This window comes from Asterias amurensis, chromosome 9, assembly GCF_032118995.1.
Source record: "Asterias amurensis chromosome 9, ASM3211899v1".
NCBI classification, from domain to species: domain Eukaryota; kingdom Metazoa; phylum Echinodermata; class Asteroidea; order Forcipulatida; family Asteriidae; genus Asterias; species Asterias amurensis.
In genome coordinates, this window is record NC_092656.1 from 13549170 (window position 1) to 13575074 (window position 25905).

At 38.0% G+C, this 25905-nt stretch overlaps 2 protein-coding genes across 6 annotated transcripts in view; both read right to left on the reverse strand.

Moving 5' to 3' along the window:
- Nucleotides 1-3407: 3407 nt before the first annotated feature.
- Nucleotides 3408-22098, reverse strand: LOC139942039 (snurportin-1-like). Its single transcript, XM_071938721.1, has 8 exons — nt 21605-22098; nt 15948-16128; nt 13717-13885; nt 12010-12114; nt 11535-11631; nt 9434-9609; nt 8340-8420; nt 3408-6161 (listed from the first exon to the last, which is right to left on the reverse strand). Exons 2-8 carry the CDS (start codon nt 16103-16105, stop codon nt 5910-5912), a joined length of 1038 nt encoding a protein of 345 aa, XP_071794822.1. The 5' UTR covers nt 16106-16128; nt 21605-22098; the 3' UTR covers nt 3408-5909.
- A 425-nt stretch (nt 22099-22523) lies between these two features.
- Nucleotides 22524-25905, reverse strand: part of LOC139942037 (beta-hexosaminidase subunit alpha-like) — a 31115-nt gene continuing 27733 nt past the window's right edge. For all 5 annotated transcript variants that reach the window (XM_071938715.1, XM_071938717.1, XM_071938718.1 and 2 more), the window contains exon 12: nt 22524-25380. In XM_071938715.1, the coding sequence (XP_071794816.1) occupies nt 25317-25380 (64 nt within the window). In that variant the 3' untranslated portion in view covers nt 22524-25316. The remainder of the gene's footprint in view (nt 25381-25905) is intronic.

The following is a 25905-nucleotide window of genomic DNA, read 5'->3' on the forward strand; positions in this document are numbered from 1 at the left end:
TTTTGAGAAAGAGGTAATTTCTCCATAAAATATTAAAAGGCTTCTAGCTAGAATTCTTTTATTCCTATCCTGAAAGCACACAAATTCGTCCAACAAGGGTGGGTTTTTTTTTCAGCATTTTCTCACAACTTCGATGACCAATTGAGCCCAAATTTTCACAGGGTTATTTTATGGGTATGATGGGATAAACCAAGTGAGAACACTGGTCTTTGACAATTACCAAACATGTACGGTGCCTTTAAGTTTGCGTTTCAGCGATACCTTATCATCGGATTCCGAGTTTTAGAGGTATCTTATCTTTGAATTCCGAGAATCAGAGATACCTTATAATCATTGAATTCTGTGTTTAAGAGATATCCAATTCTGAATTTCTGAGAATTTCCTTATCATTGAACTCCGAATTCTGAGATTATCTTATCATTGAATCTTGAGTTTTAGAGATACCATAAAATCAGATTCCGGGTTTAGAGATATCTTTCTTTGAATTTTGAATTTATTAGATACTTTATATTTGAATTCTGAGTGTTAGAGATTACTTTTACCATCAAATTCCGACGGTTTCAGAGTGGTTTTTTTTATGAATCCTTGTTTCTATGAAACAAATTGTGTTTCCAAGATTTCTCGGTATACTCAGTTGTGATGGCAACTTCAATATTTAGTTTCCCATCGAACCTAGACTTGACTCAAGTCCCAATCCCGTGCCATCCACAGGAAACTACTGTTTTGTGATGCTCTGCATTCCAAAACCTGTTCCGCATTCTCGGGACCACATTTTGACGGCGAGCGCGCACTGTACTGTATGCTACGGGGTTGTTTCATAGTAAGTTGAGGTAATAGCTTAGGGACCTCTCACACGAGGGGACTTGAATCAAGTCTACATCGAACCCGACCCGCGTACCTACTACATAAATTCCCCTTTAATATGTAACCCGGCAACGCACATTATTCGTTCATGACTTTACACCAAGGCATGAATTTCAATTGAAGAGTGGACATCTTGAGGGAGTTGGTTTGCAGAGTGTGCATGATAAAATACATCAGCAAAGAAACACATAGTGATGATCAGCACTGGTGACATCCCTATAACTTAAAGTCACCTGGAAATATAATTGTTTTTCTTTCAAACATAAGAGTATATGCTTACGAACAATAAAACAATTTTTTTAGTAATTGTTTGTCACGATTTATATGTTTAAAAAATATATAAAGTTGTTTGGGGGCTGACTCCGCCTACCCCTTTTGTGACGTCAATCGAGGCAGACTTTGCTGTGCAACGTACATGTACGTCCAAGTCGTGAGTTGGTACATTTCAAAAAGTGTTTTTCTGCATTCAGCAGCAATACACCTGGTCGGCATTGCCGGAAAAAAAGGAACAAAAAGTCTGCCTCGATTGACGTCACGAACAGCGCCCTCTCGGGTCGGGTCTACTCTTAAATTTGTAAATAACATAAGAACTGATTTTGTAAAACCTTAGTTAACTGTTTATTCACATTCCACTCATCAAAACACATGAATTAGTGACAAAAGCTTTATTTTGAAAAAATACCACTTCCAGGTGACTTTAAGTCAATACTTGAATATGCATACATAAATGCTGCATTTTAAAATCAATCAAAAATGTCTTGTCCCCACTAGTATTGAATTTCCCGGATACACTCGAGTTGGCATGGGGAAACTGTGCGACTGTTTGCCCTCCGGCGCTTCATAGAAGCCTCGCCTTCTTCCTTACATATTTTATTAAGGTATGAAAGAAACCCGTGCCAATAAAAGCAATGCAGCCAGAGGCAAGACAGGTGTTATGGTATGCTGGGGCAGGTGCGCCAACAGAAGGAAAAAAAGCGCGGGAAAAGACATACAAGAGTGATTTTAAAGACATATTTTGCTTTTGGTTACTCGTCGGTTTGCTTGCATAATAAGTCAGTCGGTAAAACTATTCTCACCAAAAGTGATAAGAAAACCAGGCCATGATACGCTTTCTATATATAGGCCCGGATAGTTGAAGTGAGCAAAGATCCGCTAATTTATGTGGTTATTTAATTAATTTAAACCGATAACTTTTACCAAATTGTACAGAGTAAACGCTTAAGTTAACGTTGTGCATGCACTAAACATAATGCAGGAGTATGTATATTCTGTACGTACGGGGTTTGACTTAACACCGCAAAAGTGCCTGCCACAAAACACGAATCATAAGTGAACAACCGGAGAAAAAAAACACTCAAATTATGGTCTTACTATCTTCACACTGTCACGCTTAGTGGAAGGTATCCCAAGTAATTCTAGAATAAATAAGGTACCATTGGAGATATAAAGGTGTGTGATTTGACAAGTCCAATGGTGCTAGGAAAGTACGCAAGACGTAATATGATATCAGCGAATAACTCACAGCTTGGGTTACAACACGTTGACACTACATTACATCTCACGTACTATCAAATTGTCGGCATTGGTACTTGATTCCGTCTCGTATTACATAAAGTGCATCTGAGGTTTTTTTGAGAGATTAACTATTAATGGTGAAAAGAAGCCGGTGGATCAAGGGACATTCTTTACAACAAAGCAAGGGAAAGGGGCACAGACAGCAGAAGACATTTCCTCCCTTCCATGTAGACATTGAGAAAATGTTGTTTAAACAGAGTTCATTGATCCCGGTGTTCTGTTTTCAGTGATTCCAATTCAAAACTGTGGAGTTTTCAAACGACAACAGACTAAAAATCAAAAAACAACAATACCAACAACATAAATAACAGATTCATATTACACTTCATCACTTCATTAAGTTTTGTTTATCATTTCAGTGTACTTTAGAATAGTTTATGTACATCAATAATAAGGGAATCAATGTGTGGTGAAGAGGTTTTCAACTAGTGGTTTAAACCCAACGAGGCCTGGTTCTTGATAATTTTACCAAGACGAAGTCGAGGTAAATTATGAACAACTAGGCCTCGGCGGGTTTCAACAACTAGTTGAAAACCGATTCAACACACTTTGATTCCCATTCATAAATACGTTTCGGTCAAAAAACATCAACACTTCATGGTCAAAAAGTAAAATAAATGCAAAAATTATAATTGTTCAATGATTTCTTTCAACACAACACCCCTCCAGCTATGAAATGGTAAGGCCCTCGGGTAAACAACTCCTTATAAGGGAATGCTGTGCGCGTCGCGCGTATCGCGTGATGTGGCACAACTGTTTCAGCCATTGCTCTCGACCAATAGGAATAAAGAAACTGTCTTATAAGCACAGGTGCAAGCTCGCGTGTTACGCCCATGTTTCAACACTTTTTACTGGTCATAAACAAATGTTTATACACACCCACGTGACGCGCTCTCCACCAATAGGAATAGCGAAACTGTCTGAGGTATATACGAATGAACAATAAAACAAGCGAAACAGTATTCTCGTCTGATAATACCTTCCAATTCATTTTCGATTTCATTTTCCAAAGACAAAAGCAGAAACCAAAAGCATATTTACAAAGATTCAAATTGGAACCTCTCGTAAGCTCTTTTCACATATATAAAAAGATAGAATTTCATTCACTGACTGTGAATCCAGTTTCTAAAGCACTGCACTGTGTAGGGAACTCATTTTCAAATGAGTGATTTTCTAAGTGGAATACATTTATAAATACACTATGGCATCTGATATGGTATTTAGTTATCACATGTACATGTATAAGCAGTTTCACTTTAACTCAAACTCCCTCGATGTCGTGCCCACAAACTGCCCCTAATCCATCAAAATGCTTCGCTCTATGGTAACTAAACACCAAAAATGTTAGAACCATAACCATAGTACTTGTATGCTCAGCTCCATAATCAGTACACATGGGATGTTTAAATAACCCCCCCCCCCCCCATAATAAGAGTGGGTGGTTGGGGGTTCTGCATCAAATCCATCAATAAACTCCCTCTCCTCTCAGATCAGCAAAACATGGTTTGGAGTGTGGTTTGCCTGGCTTAATTAAGAGAGGGTAGTTTGAGAGTAATCCTACCTCCATGATCTAATCCAGCTAGTTTCAGGCAAATCATGTGAGGGACAAATACTACGTAGCTATTGCACAACAAAACTATACTGGTAAGCAGCCCAGCCAACCTGTTTTTCAATATCAACAAAATGTAAAAATATAACTTGGCTATTGGCTTCAATGTGACAGCTGCCCGCACGAGCTGGACTCAACTTGGCAATTATGGCATGAACAAATGATAATAATGTTAAAAACAATGTGCATTTATTGTGTGCTTTCCAAGAAAGTTAGGCTTCTCAGGGCATGTTACATTAAAAATTGGCACAAAGCTTGCTCATCATTCACATGAACAATCTCTACCCTCACAGGTACCCATTTACTCCAGGGTGGTGAGAAACAGTTAACGTCCCGCCCAATAACACAAAAATCACAACCTAGATTCAAAACTTCAGTCAAGTACAATGCTCTAGACTGCTTGGCTATGACATGCTATGTTGCTGGTCAAACTGTTTGTGATGCTAATACATGATCGAGATTGAGCCTAGAACACAATTCCAATACTTTAGGGAATATTTTTCCAGTACTCGGCACTAACGAACATTGTATATGTTGTTTCTCCTGATGCAGGAACTCATTAATGCCTTCAAGAAGTAATATGTCTATAGTAGGATTCCTAAAGGGAAGGTACACGTTTGGTAATTACTCAAAACAAATATTAACTTAAAGACTGACTTGGTAACAAGCATTGGGGAGCTGTTCATAGTATAAAACATTGTGAGAAACGACTCCCTCTGAAGTAGCATAGATTTTGAGAGAGAGGTAATTTCTCACTAAAATAATAAAAGACTTCTAGCTAGAAGTCTTTTACTTCTATCGGAAAGCACACAAATTCGTCCAACAAGGGTGTTTTTTCTTTCATCATTTTCTCGCAACTTCGATGACCAATTGAGCTCAAATTTTCACAGGCTTGTTGTTTTATGCTTATGATGGGATACACCAAGTGAGAAGACTGGTCTTTGACATGTGTACCTTCCCTTTAAAGCTGATAGGTCAACCAACATTATGCCTACATCCAGCAATAGGAAGTCACTGATGATTTATAAAGACACTACTTGACTTGACAAGAGGACTTCAAGTAGAGAATTAACTTCCAGTAGTCAAAAACAAAAACAATAAGACATGGCAAATACTTGCGTCTGTCATTTGGTTTGTTTTATGAGAATGTACCTTTGTTCTCAACATGCTCAAATATGTTTAATTATTAATACAAATCCAACAGCACTGTTAGCAACAATGACAGGATGAGTGGTTGGCGCGGTTGGCTTGTGCGTAAAGCACTCGCCTCTCACCAAGATGACCCTGGTTCGATACTCGGACAGGGCCATATGTGAGTTGAGTTATGTGCTGGTTCTCTGCTGTGCCACATGGGTTTTCCAGATCATCCAGTTTTCCTCCCTCGGGATCTCTGGCTGTGCTCAGTGGTCATAATGGGTTGATGTGACTGGCTGCCAAAGGCGCGCCTTGCATGCCTGTTTCTCGAACACGTTGTACCCGCGCTCTTCGCAATTAAGCTTTTAGCTGCGAGTGAGGATGATAAGCTCCCCAAAAAAATTCACAAAATAAAACATAGATCCCTGTTCACATGAGGAAAATAAGCAGCGGTTCCATGGTCCTAACAACGCAATGTTGTCAAGTCCACATCATGTGAATTGCACCTCTGCTCTGCACAAGAACCAGGTCCGTAATGTTAAGTTTTAGAATGAGCCAGGAACCCCCTTATGGGGCAAGCCAAACAGGTAGGGACTGAAAACCCAATCCACATGCAAGGCTCCAGTGTGAGGTGGATTCTAATCGGGGTGAAAGGCAAAGACAGAAACCACTGAGCCAACCTGATCCCTGTGAGCATGAGGCCTTACAGTTACCTTGTCCGTCATCTTCAACTGGCCACCCCTATTTCTGGCAGATTGTCTTCCACTTTGGACTCGTCTGTGCTGACAATGGCTGCTTCCATTTTAGGATCAGGGGGTTTCATATCTGCACCTGGTGGTCTGGATGCCATGATGGAGTCAGGAACAGGTACACCAAGCATGTCTGGTAGCATCCATGGCATGAGCCATCCTACAAGAGGTGTGCTGCCGGATGTGTAGTGAGTCTGCTTGTGGTAAAAAAGGATGCCGTCTAAATCTGCCTGCAATAATAAAAACATTGTTTACAAATTATTATGTAGTAGGATTTGAAACTTTGCATGGTGGAAATACATGTACAATAAAGTAAGGTATGCTGTAACACCATGTAATGATGCAAGCTAATCCGCATCATCAGTACTTAAGCAGCTCGCAGCATCAGAGTCCAGCTTTCTCCAAAAGATCAGAGCATACTGTTCGAAACGTCGAGTTCAAACCAACTGTTTCATGGCTCTGCTTACCGCCGAATTCTGCACTTACGATCACACTTCCCCGCTTAGGTGCAAGCGCCATTTTCTGCGCTAGCCTTGTAAGCATAGAATGCCTACCAACGTGGAGTACGCACGCGCAGAAGCCAAAATTCACCACTAACCCGTGAAATATGCTTGCCGTAAGCACAGAATTTCCTGCTTCCGTAAGCGCCTATTCTGTGCTTACAGTAAGCAGAGCCATGAAATTGGGACCAGGGGTGGATTTCACAAAGAGTTAGGGCTATCTCGAGTTAGGAAGAGTTACTCGTCCTCACTTAGGACTAGCTATACGTTTTTGGATATCTCTTAGGATTAGTCCTAAGTTAGAACTAGTCCTAACTCTTTTGTGAAGTTGACCCCTGATCACCATAAGTACATTGACAACAAGACGATGTGAGCAGACTGATTGAACAGTGAGTCGTTCACCACCGTTCTTTCAAGAACCACCACTACTCAAAGAAATATCCACATAATTTTACTGCAAACCTCTCTTAGTACAAACCATTCAGTGCCTGAGAGAGCTAAACTTGACCTACATTTTCTAAAAACTATTGATGCATTTTACGAAGGGTGTCAGGCTTTGTACCCTTCTTCCTGGCTCACAAAGTACCACCAAGTACCCTTTTTGAGAATAACAGAAAGCTGTAAGCAATAAAACTGCTCTTTACCAGACAATTCGACATTACTGTTTTGTTTTTTTTTGCTAAAATTCTCTCAAAGACATTTTTTCCTGGTCCAACGCATACTTTAACCTTCCTCCGATCAATTTCACAATCAGTTTTCTCAAGACACAATTTGAGCATTAATTTTCCACGCCCTTTCTCGCCCTAGCTACATTTGTACCTTCTTTCGGGCATCATTGCATGTTGCGGCACGTAATTGACAAAGAAGAACAATTTCTCTGCAGTTAATTCCAATTCCAACCTTTCCCTGTCGCAAAGCCAATTTGCCAGATAGTTGCCTTCGTTAATCATTGATCACATATCAGAAGCAGTCCCTCAAAAAAGGGTATCTTTAATCATTCAGGTATTAACTTTATCCCCTTACTGATTAACTAAATCTCTTCATGGATTAACTTAATCCCGTCAGGGATTCGATAACCCAGGTGAATTATGTTTCCCATGGTAACGGAGTAAGTGGATCCGCAACATAATGCAACTTGTTGAACCACGAGGATCAGAAAATAAATCAGAAAAGAAATGGAAAATGATCATTGGAGAAAGTCAGAAGCCTCTTTAGCAATTGCTCTTTCAACCTTTTGAAACCATAGCGGCTGCAAACGGCTCGTACCGAAAATGCCTATACGTGTACATGTAGCTCATGCAAATCGCTGCAAGATTTGATGCAGTGGATGGATGCTAAGTTTTCTTGGAGAATATCATGAAAGGTTTTTGCTGTTTTCTCAACAAATAGATACTGTATTCAGCTGAAACTTTTACGTGTGACTTTTATTGTATTTTTCTTTATAATTTTGACTGAAATTCAGCAATCTATTTACCCTACCTTTAAAGGCAGTGGACACTATTGGTAATTAATAAAAATAATTATTTGCGTAAAACCTTTCTTAATGACGAGTAATGGGAGAGGTTGATGGTATAAAACATAGTGAGAAACGGCTCCCTCTGGAGTGCCATAGTTTTCGAGAAAGAAGTAATTTTCCACGAATTTGATTTCAAGACCTCAAGTTTACAACTTGAGGTCTCTAAATCAACTATCTAAACGCACACAACTTCGTGTGACAAGGGTATTTTTTCTTTTATTATTATCTCGCAAGTTCGATGACCAATTGAGCTCAAATTTTCACAGGTTTGTTATTTTGTGCATATGTTGAGATACACCAAGTGAGAAGACTGGTCTTTGACAATTACCAATAGTGTCCAGTGCCTTTAAAGTAATTTCATGCAAGATTTGAAAAGAAGATCTTAACTGTACCTGGAATGGGGCAGGCTTGGCCATAGTTTCTTCTATAACACTGGTGTGACATGGAAAGTTGGGCAGGGGAAGAAACCTGAACTGTGATAGGGAAGTAAAGGTTGACAAAATATTTGGTTATTTTAAACAAAGTAAACAGTAAGGGGTGCTATGGGAGCAGGGGGAAATAAATGAATATTTTGACTACAATTTGATGTATCAATAATCCAGTTTTATTTCAGTCCGCATATTCACAAAATAGTACGTTTTTGTGTAACTTCTTTAATTACACTGGAAACTATTGGAAATTACTAAAAATCATGGAAACAATAAATAAATAATAACATGTTTTCAGCTGTGTTTTGCACATCATGTTATCTTTCAATTTTTTGTTATACATTCATTTCAAGTTGAAGGATCACTTTGGTTTGTAGCGAATATACAGTGGATGTAGATTCATAAACAAATCTAGTTAAGTGTAGATTCTTAAAAACAGTCTTCACTTTCATCAATAGAGTGACGTCACAGAAATAGTTTAGTAAGGGAATAAAAGGGTAGCGACAAGTTCTTTAACAGCCGTTTAAAACAGGCAGGGTCGTGGCCGTGTGATTTATCGCACGGCAATGACCCTGCAAGGTCAATGCTCTTTTATTCCCATTTTAAAATGCCTGTTTGGTTAAAAGGTGTGATAAAGTAAGAAACTGTGTAAAAGGGCTTGAGCTCTGTATGTCTGTGTGTTGCACTGTTATGACTGAGACGCCTATTTCCGACAGTTTCCGTTATTAGCGCGTATAGTCTTGGTGCAAGACGTTCTCGTTTTCCTTTCACAAACAGTGCGACCAACTCACCGATAGCGTACACATCGCCCGTAACAAGAAACATCTTGCACTAAGACTAACCCGTTATAAACAGAGTCCAGCTGGTCATTATCAACCGTTAAAAAAACAAACAAGTGAAGCGCTCTCTACCCATCGGAATAGCGAAACTGTCTGAGGAATTTACGAATATTAACTAAGGGTACAGGCATTGGTGTCAGCACTAATACACAATAAATGTATTTGGCATGTGGAATTTCACTACAAATCGTAGACATCGGCAACTTCAAGCATACTTACTGGATTGGTAGATGAGCTCTGAGTCAGAATTGGTACATCAGCAACCTTGGAATGAAGCCAAAAGAATCGGAACTCTGTGTCACTATCATAGACTGGATGACCCCTCCAGCACATAATATCAAGAATGTAGAACGTCCTGGAAGCTTCGTGGAAAATGCAGTCAAGAAGACTGTACTCTAAAACAAACAAAATAAACAAAATACAAACTTACAATCTGATTCTTGAAACAAGTCAAAGACCTTCTCAAGAGTAGTGAATGAGGCACGTTTGAGCCAACATCAAAAAAGAAAGTGGGGAGGGGTTTAAACCCCACCCATTTAGTAAACCTATTGGAGGTTGTGGATTCAAATCCAACCCAACTAATTAACCTGTTGGAATTGTGGGTTCAAATCCCACCCAATAAGTAAACCTGTGGGGGTGAGAATTTGATTCATTCCCAAGTATTAAACCTATTGGGGGTTCTTGGTTCAGATCCAACCCAACTCAATAACCCGTGGGGATTGTGGGTTCGAATCCCACCCAATAAGTAAACCTGTGGGGGTGAGAATTTGATTCATTCCCAAGTATTAAACCTATTGGGGGTTCTTGGTTCAGATCCAACCCAACTCAATAACCCGTGGGGATTGTGGGTTCGAATCCCACCCAATAAGTAAACCTGTGGGGGTGAGAATTTGATTCATTCCCAAGTATTAAACCTATTGGGGGTTCTTGGTTCAGATCCAACCCAACTCAATAACCCGTGGGGATTGTGGGTTCGAATCCCACCCAATAAGTAAACCTGTGGGTGAGAATTTGATTCATTCCCAAGTATTAAACCTATTGGGGGTTCTTGGTTCAGATCCAACCCAACTCAATAACCCGTGGGGATTGTGGGTTCGAATCCCACCCAATTAGTAAACCTGCTGACTTAATAACCTGTGAGGGCTGTGTGTTTGAATTAAACTCTATTAGTAAATCTGTAGGGGGGGTTTGCGGTCCAAATCCCAACAGAGAAGTAACCTCTGGGAAGGTTAAAATGCCACTAATGTATTAGTTAGCCTGTTGGGGGGGGGGGGGGGGGCAGGGAGGGGGCAGGCAAGCACTGAGTATATACATGTAGAGAGCTTATCACACATGGGTGTATGTGAAAATACACAGGATCAAAGCACTGGACTCTATTGGTAATTGTCAAAGACCAATATTCTCACTTGGTATACCACAACATTTGCATAAAATAATAAATCTGTGAAAAATTTGACCTACTTGGTCGTTGAAATTGCAAGAGACGAAAGAAATAACACCATTGTTGCACAAATTTGTTTACGACTTTCAAATGCCTTACTACGTGTAGGTTTTAGGCCTGAGGGGGTTTCTTTTAATATTTGAGTGAGAAATTACCTCTTTCTCAAAAACTATGTTATTTCAGAAGGAACTGTTCTCACAGTGTTTTATACTCCAACAGCGCTACCATTTCTCGTTACCCAGTAAGTTTTGGTGCTAACAATTATTTTGAGTAATTAGCAAGTGTCCAGGGGTGGATTTCACAAAGGTAGTCCTAACTTAGGACTAGTCCTAGGCAATGCTAAGAGATAGGATCAGTCCTAAGTTAGGATGAGTTACTGGTCCTAACTTAGGACCAGTGCTATCTCTTAGCATTACCTAGGACTAGTCCTAAGTTAGGACTACCTTTGTGAAATCCACCCCTGGATTTTGTTTTGTTTTCTAAAATCAAACCGATTACCCTTTAAGGCTGTAGCAAAAGATCTGTTCTATGAGTTGACTTTGTGCCAAATTCCATGGTTGAATCATTAAAGGCACAATCTCCCCTAATAACACCTCCCTCCCCATTTTTATTTATATTGCTGTTGTTTATCGGTGGTGGTGGTGTTGGGGGGGAGGGTGTAGTAAAAGAAGCCTTGAATGGAGGGGAATGTTAAAGATGCTTACAATACGTAAACCTTTCAACTTTAAAAAGGTGAAGTTTGCAGGAGGTCCCATTGCCTAGGACTAGTTCTAAGTTAGGACTACCTTTGTGAAATCCACCCCTGTGCCTTTAACCATGACTTGTGCCTTGTCATTTGTTTGTCTCCATGTAGTGCATTGTAATACATTGTCCACTTACCTGTATTATTGTGTTTATTTTTCCTACAGCCTCCTGGTAACTGAGATGGAAATGTTGACAAACGATACCCACTCCTACTGTAGCTTGAAGTCTTCCCCTTAGGACAGAAAATAAGAACAAGCTTTTAGTCAAGACATTTTCCCAGAAATTCAGTACGTATTTTTAAGTAGGATTTGAACCTTTGCAGGGTGGGAGTATAATCAGGTGAGGTTTGCAGTGGCACCATGTTTAATAGAGTAGTGTTGGTTGAGAAAAAAAAACAGTGGTTGACAACTCTATACTTATTTTTGATAATAGTATTGTTTGTAATTAGCCTAAAGCAGTACATTCTTATAGCAGGCCTGGACTTACAACAAGGGCATTGAGGACATTGCCTCTGTTGCCCTCATCTTGGCCTGGGTGCCTTCATGTGTCTCAGATTTGATTACTAAAAACAATATGCACTATAATGATTATTGAATAAGCAATGACTCACCTTCGCTGCCACTACAAATGTCCTCTTTCCAACTGGACACAAAACCATCAGCCAATCCTTTGCCAAGTCAGTCGGTACTTCCACCAACCACTCTGATAGCATTAACTACAACCAAGAAGAATAAATCACTTTGAGATGTCATTGCTTAATGTATAAGAAGCAACATATACTCAGTTCTTTTCAGTGTCCTGCCGTCGATTTCACCAAACTCTTCATAACTTAGGACGAGCTACATTTGTAAGTTCCGTATCCATAGAGGTTAGGACGCATTGAACTCATCCTAACTCCTCCTAACTCGAGATTAATCATAGCATTTTGTGAAATCAGCTGCAGTGTCTTCACTCAGTTGAACCACTGACAGTTTCTCCCGAGGTGGCAGCCTTGCACTGTGGGAGAAGAGGCGTTACAACAGTCACCATAGCAAGAAGCTGCCCCTCCCAACTCAGGCACAGTAACCACCTAGTCACAGGCAGGACTGGAGAACATGGAAGTCCCTCATAAGACTATGTACGGAGGTTGGACAATGATAGACAAACATGACGAAATGGGGGTATGCCATTGATGACACCATTTGCGATTGTTGCACATCACCCCAATCTATGCCACACCTTCTAAGATGCCCAGCCCTTGAGGAGCAGTGCTACTTTAATGAATACCTGATGGTAGCAATCAAGAAGGCTGTGGCCAAACATTTGTTTGAAGAGTATATGATGGACTCAAAAGAAGAAGAGTCTTGTAGAAGAAAACTCACAAGGTTAAAGGAACACGTTGCCTTGGATCGGTCGAGTTGGTCTTTGAAAAGCGTTTGTAACCAGCTGTTATAAAATGCATATGGGTAGAAAGATGTTGTAAAAGTAGAATACAATGATCCACACAAACATGCCTCAAAAGTGTACGGTTTTACTTTTACCTCGTCGACTAACACGGTCGGCCATTTATGGGAGTCATTGACTCTCATAAATGGCCGACTGTGTTAGTTCGCACAGTAAAAGGAAAAACACGCAATTTCGAGGCAAATTTGTGTGGGTCATTGTATTCTATTTTTAGAACATATTACAACCAATGCATTTTATAACAAACGGTTACAAACGCTTTTTATAGACCAACTCGTCCGATCCAAGGCAACGTGTTCCTTTAACAATCAAGTGGGATTTGAACCCATGACCCTGCCATTCTAGAGCAGATAATGTTTTAATCGCTAGACCACCCAGTGTGCCCAGTAACGAGAAGAGACAAGTTTTAGTTGGGGCAAAGTTGTAGCCAATTTGGGCATCCCATTTTACTATCAATCTAAAACTTTTGCAGACATTAGACAAGGATGCAAGGGCCAAGTAGGCCCAAGAAGTATCTGTTAATTAGACGCTGATACTGCTTGTTACCAAACACATCGTTTTTGAACACGAGTACCAGTTTATCAGCCACTAGTGGACGAATGGTATTTATGCGAACTTGGCTTGTACATGTTTATGTAATGGAAAGAAGTAATTTGATCTTTATTATTTAGATTTGCCTAATCAAAGAAGAATCAGGTCTAAAGGTACGATGATACTACATGTAGCTTGGACTTTTTTTGTTTCAAGTCAGGCAGTATAGTTGAGCACCACATCAAATCCAAAATCACAGAGTAAAATCCCTCTCAATTTATCTTTGTTCACCCCCAAAATTGTTATACAAAAAAACCACACACACACATCCAGAGAGTTGTACCTGATTTCTGTAATATCGAGGTCTTTCCTTGCGTTTGACATGTGTCTTGGAGGATGCACTCTCCATTTCCTCCTCCTTATTATCCCCATTATCTTCTTCCTCATCTTTATAATTGTCCCAATCTTCTTCAGCCAAGCATCTGGCTTTATTCACATAATCCAGCCTTTCTCTGTAATCAACAACAAAACAGTCATTTAAAGGCAGTGGACACTATTGGTAATTACTCAAAATAATTATCAGCATGAAACCTCACTTGGTAACAAGTAATGGGGAGCTGTTGATAGTATAAAACATTGTGAGAAATGGCTCCCTCTGAAGTGACTTAGTTTTCGAGAAAAAAATAATTTTTCATCAATTTGAGGTCTCGAATTCAAGCATCGGAAAGAACACAACTTCGTGTGACAATGTGTTTTTTTCTTTCATTATTATCTGGCAACTTCGACGACCAATTGAGCTCAAATTTTCACAGGTTTGTTACTTTAAGCATACATGTTGAGATACACCAAGTGAGAAGACTGGATTTTGACATTTACCAATAGTGTCCAGTGTCTTTAAATAAAAGTTTCATAATTAGAATTGCCACAATTTTGGCGATCGAGTGAATAAGAACCCTGGACTCAAGCTCTGGTGTTTCTGATCAGCAGAGTAGAGTCCCAGTCAGAATGAATGTGCAAAACACTTGACCATCATTGATGCGTACTTTAGATGGGATGTAAAAGCCTTAGGTCATGTGTATTGTGTAATAACGTAAAAGAACCCAAGGTGCACTTATTGTAAAGTTCCTGGTCTGATCGACAGCATATTGCGCCACAGCACCTTGTAAACCATTACACATACATGTATGTATGTTACATGTTGCTTCAATAGGATTAGGTCTCATAAGTTAAAAACATAGCTCAAGACAACGAACCTTGCAGGAAAGAATACTTTTAATGCATTTATGCCCCTAAGAGTGTGATTAAGTGCATATAAAAACCCAGTATTGTTATCATGATAATGTTAATCCAATCAAGTCATTTTCCTTACAGAATTTAAACATCGCTCAAAATTGCCAGGCATTATATCTGGCTCACTTTCTGGCCTAGGGGCCGGGGTGCAGTGTATATATACAGAGTACTGGGCCAAGGACAAAGCCTTGAGGGGCTCCATACGAAACCTTAGCTAGAGTTGAAGACTCTTCTAGTATCTTGACAACCGGCAGGCAAAGACTCAAGTCAGCTAAGAGTGGATTCTTGAGTTTTAAAAAAATAAATAAATGTACCGTAAATGTACGTTGAAGTAGTTTACATGGTTTATGGCGTGTTGTTTCAAAGGCTGCTGAGAGGTTAACTAAGACTAGCCGTTAAACCTTTTTGACATGTTTGATGTATACATACAATCATGCACCATGTATTCTGCACACATACATGTATTATACATGTTACTCATTGTGGACTTTAAGAGGAGTCATTTGAACATTTTGAAATCTTCTGTACGCAGATTGCTGGCTCTCTCACATATTTTGTAAAGTGTGCGTTTAACCTGCTCGCAAAGATCTTCCCACTGAAATTTAACACAAAAGACAGGTTGGAAACGGAGCGATAGTTTTTTTATACTGTTAAACTCATGCATTTGTTGTTCTTTGACTTGCATTAAAGGCATTGGCCACTATTGGTAATTGTCAGAGAATAGCCTTCACAGTTGGTGTATCTCAACATATGCATAAAATAACAAACCTGTGAAAATTTGAGCTCAACCGGTCATCGAACTTGCGAGATAATAATGAAAGAAAAAAGCACCCTTGTCACACGTAGTTTTGTGCGATGGTTGATTTTGAGACCTCAAGTTCTAAATCTGAGTCTCGAAATCAAATTTGTGGAAAATTACTTCTTTCTCGAAAACTATGGCACTTCAGAGGGAGCTGTTTCTCACAATGTATTATACAATCAACCTCTCCCCATTACTCATCACCAACAAAGGTTTTATGCTAATAATTATTTTGAGTAATTACCAATAGTGTCCACTGCCTTTAAGCAAAGGGTGTTTCCAGTCAGGCCCCACAAGTGCCTTGACCAAAGATGTACAGTACATGTAGAGCGGAGTTCAGTAGGCAATACTAGCTTATCATTAATCTTGTACTCTTTCCGATTATGAAAAAGTTTTAGTTTGATCCTGTTATGTAACACATTGGTTGCACTAAGTTTGCTGCTGAAATATTAATATAATAGTTGGAACATGAAATGCAAACTGACCTTTTCTGTGATTCCAAATGGCTAAGTCTTCTTTCCTCTTGATTCAGCTTATTTCCTTTCTGTTTGAATTGACTCAATCTTGGATGAGGTGCAGCAGTGTCATTGTCTTTCCTGTCGACATGTAATGATCCTGTGAAAGCTTGCTGTAGTTCCTCCATGGTGAGAAGACGGCAGAAACGACCTTCATAAGAAACACAAGTTTGAAATGATCTATCAGTCTATTTCTACCTCCATGATCACACCTAGTTGTGATGATTGCAAGCTCTACATCCAAACCCACTATTTCACTAGTAACAACAGAAATAACACTAAATTGTTTTTGTTACATATTATATGGTTTGGAGTGAAAATGGTGGTTGGTTTTGACATCATCTTTGGGGGAAAGTATGGATGGAGAACTTGTTATTCTTACCCCCTAAAAAATGTTCCACCACCAACAAGTATGCACAAACGTACCAATCACTTTATGCATGCTAAGCACACTCTGCTCAATAGACCTTTATCATGCTGTCACCATCTTGGTCATGTTCCCTAATTCCAATAACAGTAATGAATGCTAACATTCATTGCGCATGGCACCAGACTATTATTTCGTCCAACCTCAGTTTGGTTACAACATGTACAATGAGTTGGAATGGAGTAAAATCAAGATGCCCACATCATGATAAAGGTCTACGACATACATGAACCATAGGTGCATTTGAAGCAAGCAAGTAATTGAAACTCGTCTTGTCATACGCCTCCCTCTGAATATTTATGCACGAGGTACATCACAATGCTAACTCAAAACGAGGCGATGGGCGCAGCCACTGCAAGTGATGGGGGACGTGCGCCCATAGCCTCTGTTTGGATAAGAAATATGACGTCATGCATAAATATTAAGAGAGGCGTGTTGGCACACTGGCTTGAGTTGTTATGAATCCAGGCCTGGAAGACACTGTCCTTCACTGAGGCCACGTAGGCCAGCAGTAGTGTATCTGATGGCCAGGCCTATAGTAGGGTTTTCAGGTCAAAATGTTATTGATGGAGTAGGGTGCTGATTTTGGTGTCAAATTAAAGGGAATTCAGAATACATTAAAATGCTTTTTTTTTAAATGGAGTCAATAGGTGATGTATTTTATTTTATTTTATCTTGACACCATTTTTAATATCAAAGTGAGATCATTTGGATGAGGACAATGCATTATCTATTGGGCTTATAATACCAAATTAGGCCTAAATAAGACAATACGTAGAAAACACTTTTTTCAACACCATTTCAACATTTATTTAGATTTTCACACAAAATCCGAACATGTTAATGTTTATGTGGATAAAATAAATATCTAAAAAATGCAAACAGTGTGAATTAAGGTCAACAACCCAAAATGTAAAAAAAACGCACAAATTTGCATCATGATATTTGTTTGTATTTTTAAAAGATATCATACCCAAACTTCAGAAGAGTCTGTATATAAACGTGCATTTAACAAATTCAAACTATGAACTCATTTGTTATAATGTCTTCTTCCCCAGTTGCCATGGAAACTATGTGTAGATGAACCAAAGTTAATAGTTTCACAATCCACGTCTCGCTTCAAATACCTTCATCCAAGACTAACTGGCATTTTTCCCAAACACAACACGGCAAGAGACTGGAAATCATCATATGTAGCATAGACTGTGTTGGAAACATTTGCTTTTCAAGCACCCCTATCTGTTACTTTTGAACTGACCTATTCTACAGTACCAATATTTGACACTGGTGACAATCTTTCCCACCAGTGTCTGAAGCTGTACAATGAATAACTCTATCTTCAGTTCTACTGAAATTAATAAATGAACTCAACACACTTAGCAACTGCTTGATTCGTCTCAATCTTTCAAATGCAAACAATTATCCTAAGTCAACAATGTTTGTAACAGGAGGCACAAACTCTTCATTCTGAAAGGCTAGAAGAGACGAAGACTTGTGGCGTTTGATTTCCTTCTTCTTCTTCACAACTCCGGCAATCTTCTGTCTGAGTCTTTCAGGTTTTGATCTATGAATGGCAGAATCTGGATGAGTCAGTGCAAGCAGTACAATACAAGCTTCTTTTGGATTGTGTGAAGGGAGGTTGTCTATCAGTTCAAGTACTAGACCAATCTTGATGGTTGAGACTTTCTTTTCAACTGGGTTGGTAAAGTCTAGCACAGGCAACCCACATTCCTTGGAAAACGGACCAAGACGGCAATTGTCATCTCTGTTGTCGTCCGCCATAGTGTCAAGATGATCTGGAAAAAAATTTTATATATCAGAAATAATTTAAAGGCAGTGGACACTATTGGTGATTACTCAAAATATTTTATCAGCATAAAACCTTTCTTGGTAACGACTAACGGGGAGAGGGGTTGATAGTATAAAACATTGTGAGAAACGGCTCCCTCTAAAGTAACATAGTTTTCAAAAAAGAAGTAATTTTCCACAAATTTGATTTTGAGACCCCAGAATTAGATTTCGAGGTCTTGAAACCAAGCATTGGAAAGCACACAACTTCGTGTAACAAGGGTGTTTTTTTTCTTTCATTATTATCTCGCAACTTTGACGACCAATTGAGTTCAAACTTTCACAGTTTTGTGTTTGTATGCATACGTTGAGATACACCAAGTGAGAAGACTGGTTTTTGACATTACCAATGGTGTCCAGTGTCTTTAAATAATAAGTAATAGGCCTGTATAATATGCCTCCCATTTTTGGTCAAGTTTGGCCTTAATTAGTAGTTTTGTAACAGCCAAAAACAAAAATAGTTGCTGTTCAATATATATATATTTCAGAATTTTAAACAAAAGTTTATAAACTATAAAAAGAAAATGATAATACATTTTAAATTGAACAGCCTGCATGGTGTATATTCATAAACACTACCTCCCCTCATTTATGTATGCACACTCCTATTTGGATAAATGTAATAACCCAGCTAGACCTATGCGGCTGCTAAGGGGTATACACATTATTGGGAGGTACCATTTATGTCATGGTGCGGAGGGGGCAGCGATACTAATTAATTATCAATTAATTTTGTCCCATTTTTAAAAGCAGTGGACACTATTGGTGAGTAATTATTATCATAAAACCTTTCTTGATATTGGTTTAGAGTAATTGGGAGAGGTTGATAGTATAAAACATTGTGAGAAACAGCTCCCTCTGAAGTGAAGTAGTTTTCGAGAAAGAAGTAATTTTCCACGTATTTGATTTCGAGACCTCAGATTTAGAATTTGAGGTCTCGAAATCAAGCATCTGAGAAAGCACACAACTTCGTGTGACCATGGTGCGACAAGGGTTTATTTTTCTTTCATTAATATCTCGCAACTTCTATAACCAACTTATTGTGCTCAAATTTTCACAGGTTTGTTATTTTATGCGTATGTTGAGATACACCAAGTGAGAAGACTGGTCTTTGAAAATTACCAATAGTGTCCACTGTCCACTGCCTTTAAGTAACAGTTAAATAAGTGATAAAAAAGTACTTTGAATTTGAAGGAGTACATGTATATCCGTTAAATATAGAAAACCCTGTTATGACCAGCAACAAACTGTGCCCATTGTTGAAACACATACGATAGTGACGCTTGAACACATGAAAACATGGTACATTTCATGACAAAACATCGCTCTCTGGGTGTTTAAACAGTACCTAATTATTCCTTAGGAGTTTATGCCTCATAGGCCTATACCATAGATTTGAAATACTCACTTGAAAAATCAAAATGATGAAAGTGGTGTTGAAATTGGACGGAATCTGGGATTTGTTTGTCAATTTTCCTCCACGCAATCGTAATTTTGTATCTCTGCTTCTGTAGTACTTGTTGACATGGAGCAAACGTAGACCCAGTGACTGGGTCATGACCGATAATGTCCAAATTTCGAAAAAAGGAATCTAGCGCCCCAGTCACTTGGTCTAAAGCAAACGCTACCCTACCAAAATACAAAAACAAAACCTTAGGGAGAAAAAGGCATTGCAGAGAGTTTTTGTATTGCTACTCTGGCGACTACCGATTACTTTGGATCCTTTTAAAACATGAGTAGTGATCGACTTGCAACGTTGGCCAAGCGCTGGATTTTGCCCCTCAAAAACGGCACGAGAGGTGCATCTTGTGACCTTCTAGAAACATTAATAAGGCTCCTCCCCGGGGGATCAGTAAAGCTGGGAAAGGGGACGGACGTTCATTCATGATTTTCTCGGGGCTATGGTATCTGCGCTACTACAGTGATTTGAGATTTCAATCAAGCTTTCCGTTCATCTAAAAAAATTGTGCAATTGATTTAATGAATTTTAACTAACTCAAACGTACCGCGATCCAACGACGCGACTCGACTCGGTTGTAAAAACCGAGACAAAACAATTCAATTGAATTCACTTTACTTTATTTCCAATTCCAAACAAATAAACAAAACAATTAGCAGTGAAAAAAGAACTATGTTTTACAAGCAAATAAAATAATGATAATACATGAAGTAATACTATAATACTACATTTACAAGCAAAGGCAAAATATAAATTACGGAAAACAAGCAAAAAAACTTACAGAGCACAAGGTGATGGAGTTGGAGGGGGCCCATAAAAACCAAAGCTTGTCGAGTATGGACCCCCTAACGAAAGCAATTAAGCATAACAATCAGTTTACAAAAGGAAACAAACACAACACAGCACGTAGGCGCTAAATAAATACTAAGCAATAATTAAGAGATAAACATGAAACAGATAAACAAAACAAAAACCCCCAAAACACAAAAACAAGGACAAATTTTGCATCAATAATTTAACAGGATGACAAGTAAGGTGCGAAATTAGATTCATTTAAATTAAATTAATACTCATTAGAGAACAAAAACAAAAAAAATGGAAAACCAGAATTAGGCAACAAGACTATAAAAATAATGTGAATAGGTGAATACAGGACATAATAGAACTAGGCACAATTATTAAGGAGGAACTGCTTAAGCTTACTTTTAAACTAGACCCAGTAACTGGGGCGCTGTACTCCTTTTCAACAATTTTTGATTTTATCTGTCGTACTGTTTCGTTATCATATACATCCGAAAATCGCAGACTTGTCAATCGCTCCACGATGCGGAGTTAAAAATCATCGATTTGGAGTTTAAAAAATGATCGTGAGTACAATTAAATGCCTGATGTTACATCCTAGACGTATCGAGAATAGAGTAGGCGATTTTAGAGCTAGTTTGTTTGGTCTTTTTGTCATTTTGAGGCATTTTTTGTGGCTGGGTGTCGCGAAAAACAGGGTATTTGTTAAAATTCTGTGCCGTTCCCTGGGGCGCTAGTACGACAGATAAAGTCAAAAATTGTTGAAAAGGAGTACAGCGCCCCAGTTACTGGGTCTACTTTTAAACATACTCAAATAAGTGGCATTAGTGAGAGGAGTGTTCAAAGAGTTCCAGAGTTTAGGACCTTGGTATTTAATACTATTGTGAGAAAGAAGGGTCCTGGTAAAGGGAATGTGATAGTGGGAAGCTTGACGGGTACAATGAGTATGGATGGACTGATTATGGGTGAAAATGGAAGCAAGGCAGGAGGGTAAATTGTTGTGAGCAGCAACACACTGCCCTAAACTCAATGTAAAATTAATATTCAGAATCTTAAGAACTATCGGCAACTCCGAACTATCATTCAACCTACCTCTGACAGGATTATCCAACAATGCAGTATTTTAATCGTTTAAAAGAAGTTCAGACGTGTGTAGGTTTTAGACACGAGAGTTATCGTGGGCGCTGCCATTTTGTTTAACGCAAAGGATTGTGGTACGTACTGTCTGTTGTTGTTGTTGTCACTAAAGTGGGCGGGGCGGGGCTAATAAGGGACGCCGGGTATGCTGGGTCTGAATGGGGCACAACATTCTTTGCTTCAAATGACATCCAATGTTGCTGTTTGGAATTGCTTACTACAAATTGTTCATGCCGTTCAACATAATACAGTTTATTATTTTTTTATAAGTGATCATAGCATCCGATCGAAATATCACACAAACTTTTCTCAAAGAAAATTAAAGGCAGTGGACACTATTGGTAATTGTCAAAGACTAGCCTTCACAGTTGGTGTATCTCAACATATGCATAAAATAACTAACCTGTGAAAATTTGAGCTCAATCAGTCATCGAAATTGCGAGATAATAATGAAAGAAAAAAACACCCTTGTCACACAAAGTTGTGTGCGTTTAGGTGGTTGATTTCGAGACCTCAAGTTCTAAACCTGAGGTCTTGAAATCAAATTCGTGGAAAATTACTTCTTTCTCGAAAACTATTGCACTTCAAAGGGAGCCGTATCTCACAATGTTTTATACCATCAACCTCTCCCCATTACTCGTCACAAAGAAAGGTTTTATGCTATAATTATTTTTAGTAATTACCAATAGTGTCCACTGCCTTTAAGCAATTTCAGTTTGAGACTTTGGAGGAACAAACAGGGGAAACCCCACACAAGTATGTAGGTACTGAAAACCAGCATGCCACGCTCCAGTCCAACCAGGGTCCACAGAGAGGGTGAAAGGCAAAAGAAAACACCAATGAGTAAACCTAATGAAGGCACACTAACCACACACTTTCAAATTTTCTAAGCTCAAATGAAATTTAGTTTAACTTCCTCAGAATAATTCCAAATTAACTCAAAATAATTCACCTTTTACTTTTTAAATTATAGTTCAAACTAGTACCGGTACAAAATAAAACCGAATTTCAAATAATAACAAATACTTTCAAGTTTCAAATTTATTTTGAAAAGCTACAATTATTTTCTGAAATTAAAAGCATTTTCTCCAATGCCAAATGATGCTAATTGGAATGTTATCATTGTGAACGTGAGATGTTTTTAAACAGAAACACCTGTGACTAATTAATGTACTAATTTTAAAAGCAAGTATGCCCAAAAAGGGCTTTTAAACTTAATGTCAAATTATTACTAAAGAACCTGTAGCACATTTTTTTTAAAGTAGTTTTTAGAAAACATACTCAAATAAAAAATAAACTACATACAAAAAAATCGCACACATCAAAGCCTCCCTATTAAGCCAAATAATCCCTCTACCTTAAAATTTGCTTTATGATTACAAAATAAACTACTCGGTCAACAGATTGAATGTGAGAGTTAATTGCTCTATTTTTTAGAAATGATATTTGTGGGGTAGGATTTAATATGAAATAATGTTCCACCGACCTGCGCTTATCGCAGAGCTACAATTTTTACACCGGACTGCAGGCCTGTGAGGCGGGTAGTTTTAGTGTTGGGCCACAAGTTGAACACACATTTATTTATGGATTACTTTTTGCCTTGGAATGCTTTGTAGTTTAGAACAGAACACAGTACCATTCATAACAATATCATAAAATACAGAACAACAATTGGAAAGACTAGAATAACTCTCATATAATAGAACAATTTGAAATAAATTGGAACATAATTTCCAGTTGGCACTTTCATTGTTTAGTGTAGCAATTATTGTTTTCACAGGTTGTTTTTATTGTATCTATCAAAATTTATATAGGATTTAAACAATCAAGCTGTTCCAAAAATGATGATGATAGTAGAAAACACCCCTTGAAATATTTCTGTCTGAATTAAATAATCTATATTTGCTTTGATGTTTATCGCTCAGTGAGCATTTAATTCATTTTTTTGTTTTGCATCGATGTCATGCAAAATGTGAAATTAGTTTTTCTCTATTTTCTTGTGACACAGATGGCCGATGGATCTCAAACTTCTACAGCTTTGTCAGTTCATGTATAAAGTGAACAACATAAAGTGCTTACAACTGTTTTGCTAACAAAACCAATTCTGTAATGTTCCTTTAACGTAGTTGTCATCCACTGTAATTAAAAGACCATTGATTAGTGTAATGCATACAAATCAAGGTTAAAGAAAGTGTCAATCCATCACTAATTACAAACTTTGATACAAGTCTGAAATCTGATTTCAGTTCATACTTTGTTTCTAAGGTTGACAAAACAATATAATAGAGAATAGAAGGCACTTCTTTCCAAAAATTATACAACAAGCAAAACGAGCTTTGCTAAAAAATATTGCAACAAGTTCCAACTTTTTTCCTGTCAACTTCAGTTTCTATTTAAAATATTACGCTGACTGTGTATAACTCATTATTCAAATTAAGTGTGAGTGTATTAAACTAAGTGGGGAAGTAAAACAATCTTACAGCGAATGAAATGTATTTGTAAATCTTGGTTATTATTGTGTTATTATTGTGTATTTCCCGGAATATCTTAGTTGTAAATTACTACCTCATTTTAAGAAATTGAAAATACAGCACATGTTCAAAAGATGAAATTCCAAATTTTGTTTGGGTTACAACTTGTTATTTTTATTTTAGGGTAATTCAGTTGGTTCTGCAAATCCACAGTCCTAGACAGTGCAGTATTAAGTTCACTTTAAATCACATAGGGCAAAAGATGACCAGTAAATAAAGATGGGCAAGTATTGCATATAACTTTCAACATAAAAATGGTCAAAAGATTAATTTCAGGGGAGGCTAAAATTGATGGCTCAGGACTGTAAGGTCATCTGTGAGTTTGTGAGAGTACTTCATAGAATTGGGTATTGCAGATTGTGGAGCCCCTGTGGTTGACTTAGGACTAGTTCTGGGAGATATTAAAAACTCAAAGCTAGTCCTAAGTTAGGAACTCGTCCTAACTCAAGATAATACTAGTCTTAACTCTTTGTCAAATCAAATTGAGTTTGGAGGTCTTGATGAGAGTTTGGCATAAAGAACATTTTGTTTTCAAAAAAAGAAAAATTCTGTGTGGACTTTGTTTTTATTTTTTCAAATTTTTATTTATGCCACTTAAGTTATGGGTATGAAATAACACTGAGCTGGAGCTTTAACTAGTGCAAGAAAAAGAACATGAATATCACATTTGAACTTAGTTCAATATCAAAAATATCTGATAAAATTGTTTAGAAAAGAGACCGAGATAAATTTTGTAGAAGAACATGTCAATTTTGGAAATTGTACCAAACTACTACAAGTTTAATGATAATGATCATTAAATAAAACAAGAAATAAGCAATATCAAATATGGCGACTTTATCGCCTTTTAGAACATCTTGCTGTATTATAAATTTGCATCTTTTTGAGGTGGGAGTAACTGAGTAAGTACTAGTAAGACTTATGGTTGTACCACGTAAGTACCACTGTTAGAGATGTGACTGTTTTTTAAATACAGAGATTTTACTCTAAACAATTTTTTACATATAAAAGCACCACCACATACCTAGTTGATTTTACCTCTGCATAAATTTTTGTTCTATTGTTTATTTGTTCCCCCAAAAATCTATTTGTCATCTTGTAGCATCCGGTCCTTATTGTCCTAATCACCACAGCAATCATGGGCCCAGAGGAACATCACAGAAACCTGGACCAGTCACTGGTTCAGCCTGCAAACCACGCCTAGTGGATGAGGAGAAAAAACATTTAAAAATTTACAGAGTTTTGTTTTCATTCTATGCTTTAAATTAAAACCACCTAAGTGCAACTGTCAGGAAACATTAGTGAACACAGAGTTGTGACTTTTCTGGTTTAATTTCAAAATCCTACTTTTAAATTTGTTTTCCTCCAAAGTCTGACCCTTTCTGATTTGTATCTTAAAATAAGCTAGTTTTGGTTTAATCACTTAACCAACCAATTCCGGATTAACATACCAGTGCTCTACCAACTGAGCTATCCAGCCCAATGGTGGTTTATTACTTGATATCTAAAATAAGATGTGTACAACTCTGAAAAATTCTTAAATTTTTAAACAAAAAGCTGTGTCTAAAATTATAACCCTGTCTAAATGGATTTTTTTTTAATGGATGTGTGCGCATTGTTAGCCTCTTCAACCAGTCGTCAATACATACATTCTGTGGTAAATGCACTGAGTATTTTCCAGATTTGGTTAATGTAGTTTGCGGCTGGAAATAAGTTAAGGCATAT

Bases quoted from the DNA above. Each gene is read 5' to 3' on its own strand.
- LOC139942039 (XM_071938721.1), bottom strand. From the start codon at position 16,105: ATGGAGGAACTACAGCAAGCTTTCACAGGATCATTACATGTCGACAGG. The intron at 13,886-15,947 runs GTCAGTTTGCAT...TGTTGATTACAG, and splicing joins CATTTGGAATCACAGAAAAG to AGAAAGGCTGGATTATGTGA. The intron at 12,115-13,716 runs GTACAACTCTCT...TCTTGGTTGTAG, and splicing joins CTCGATATTACAGAAATCAG to TTAATGCTATCAGAGTGGTT.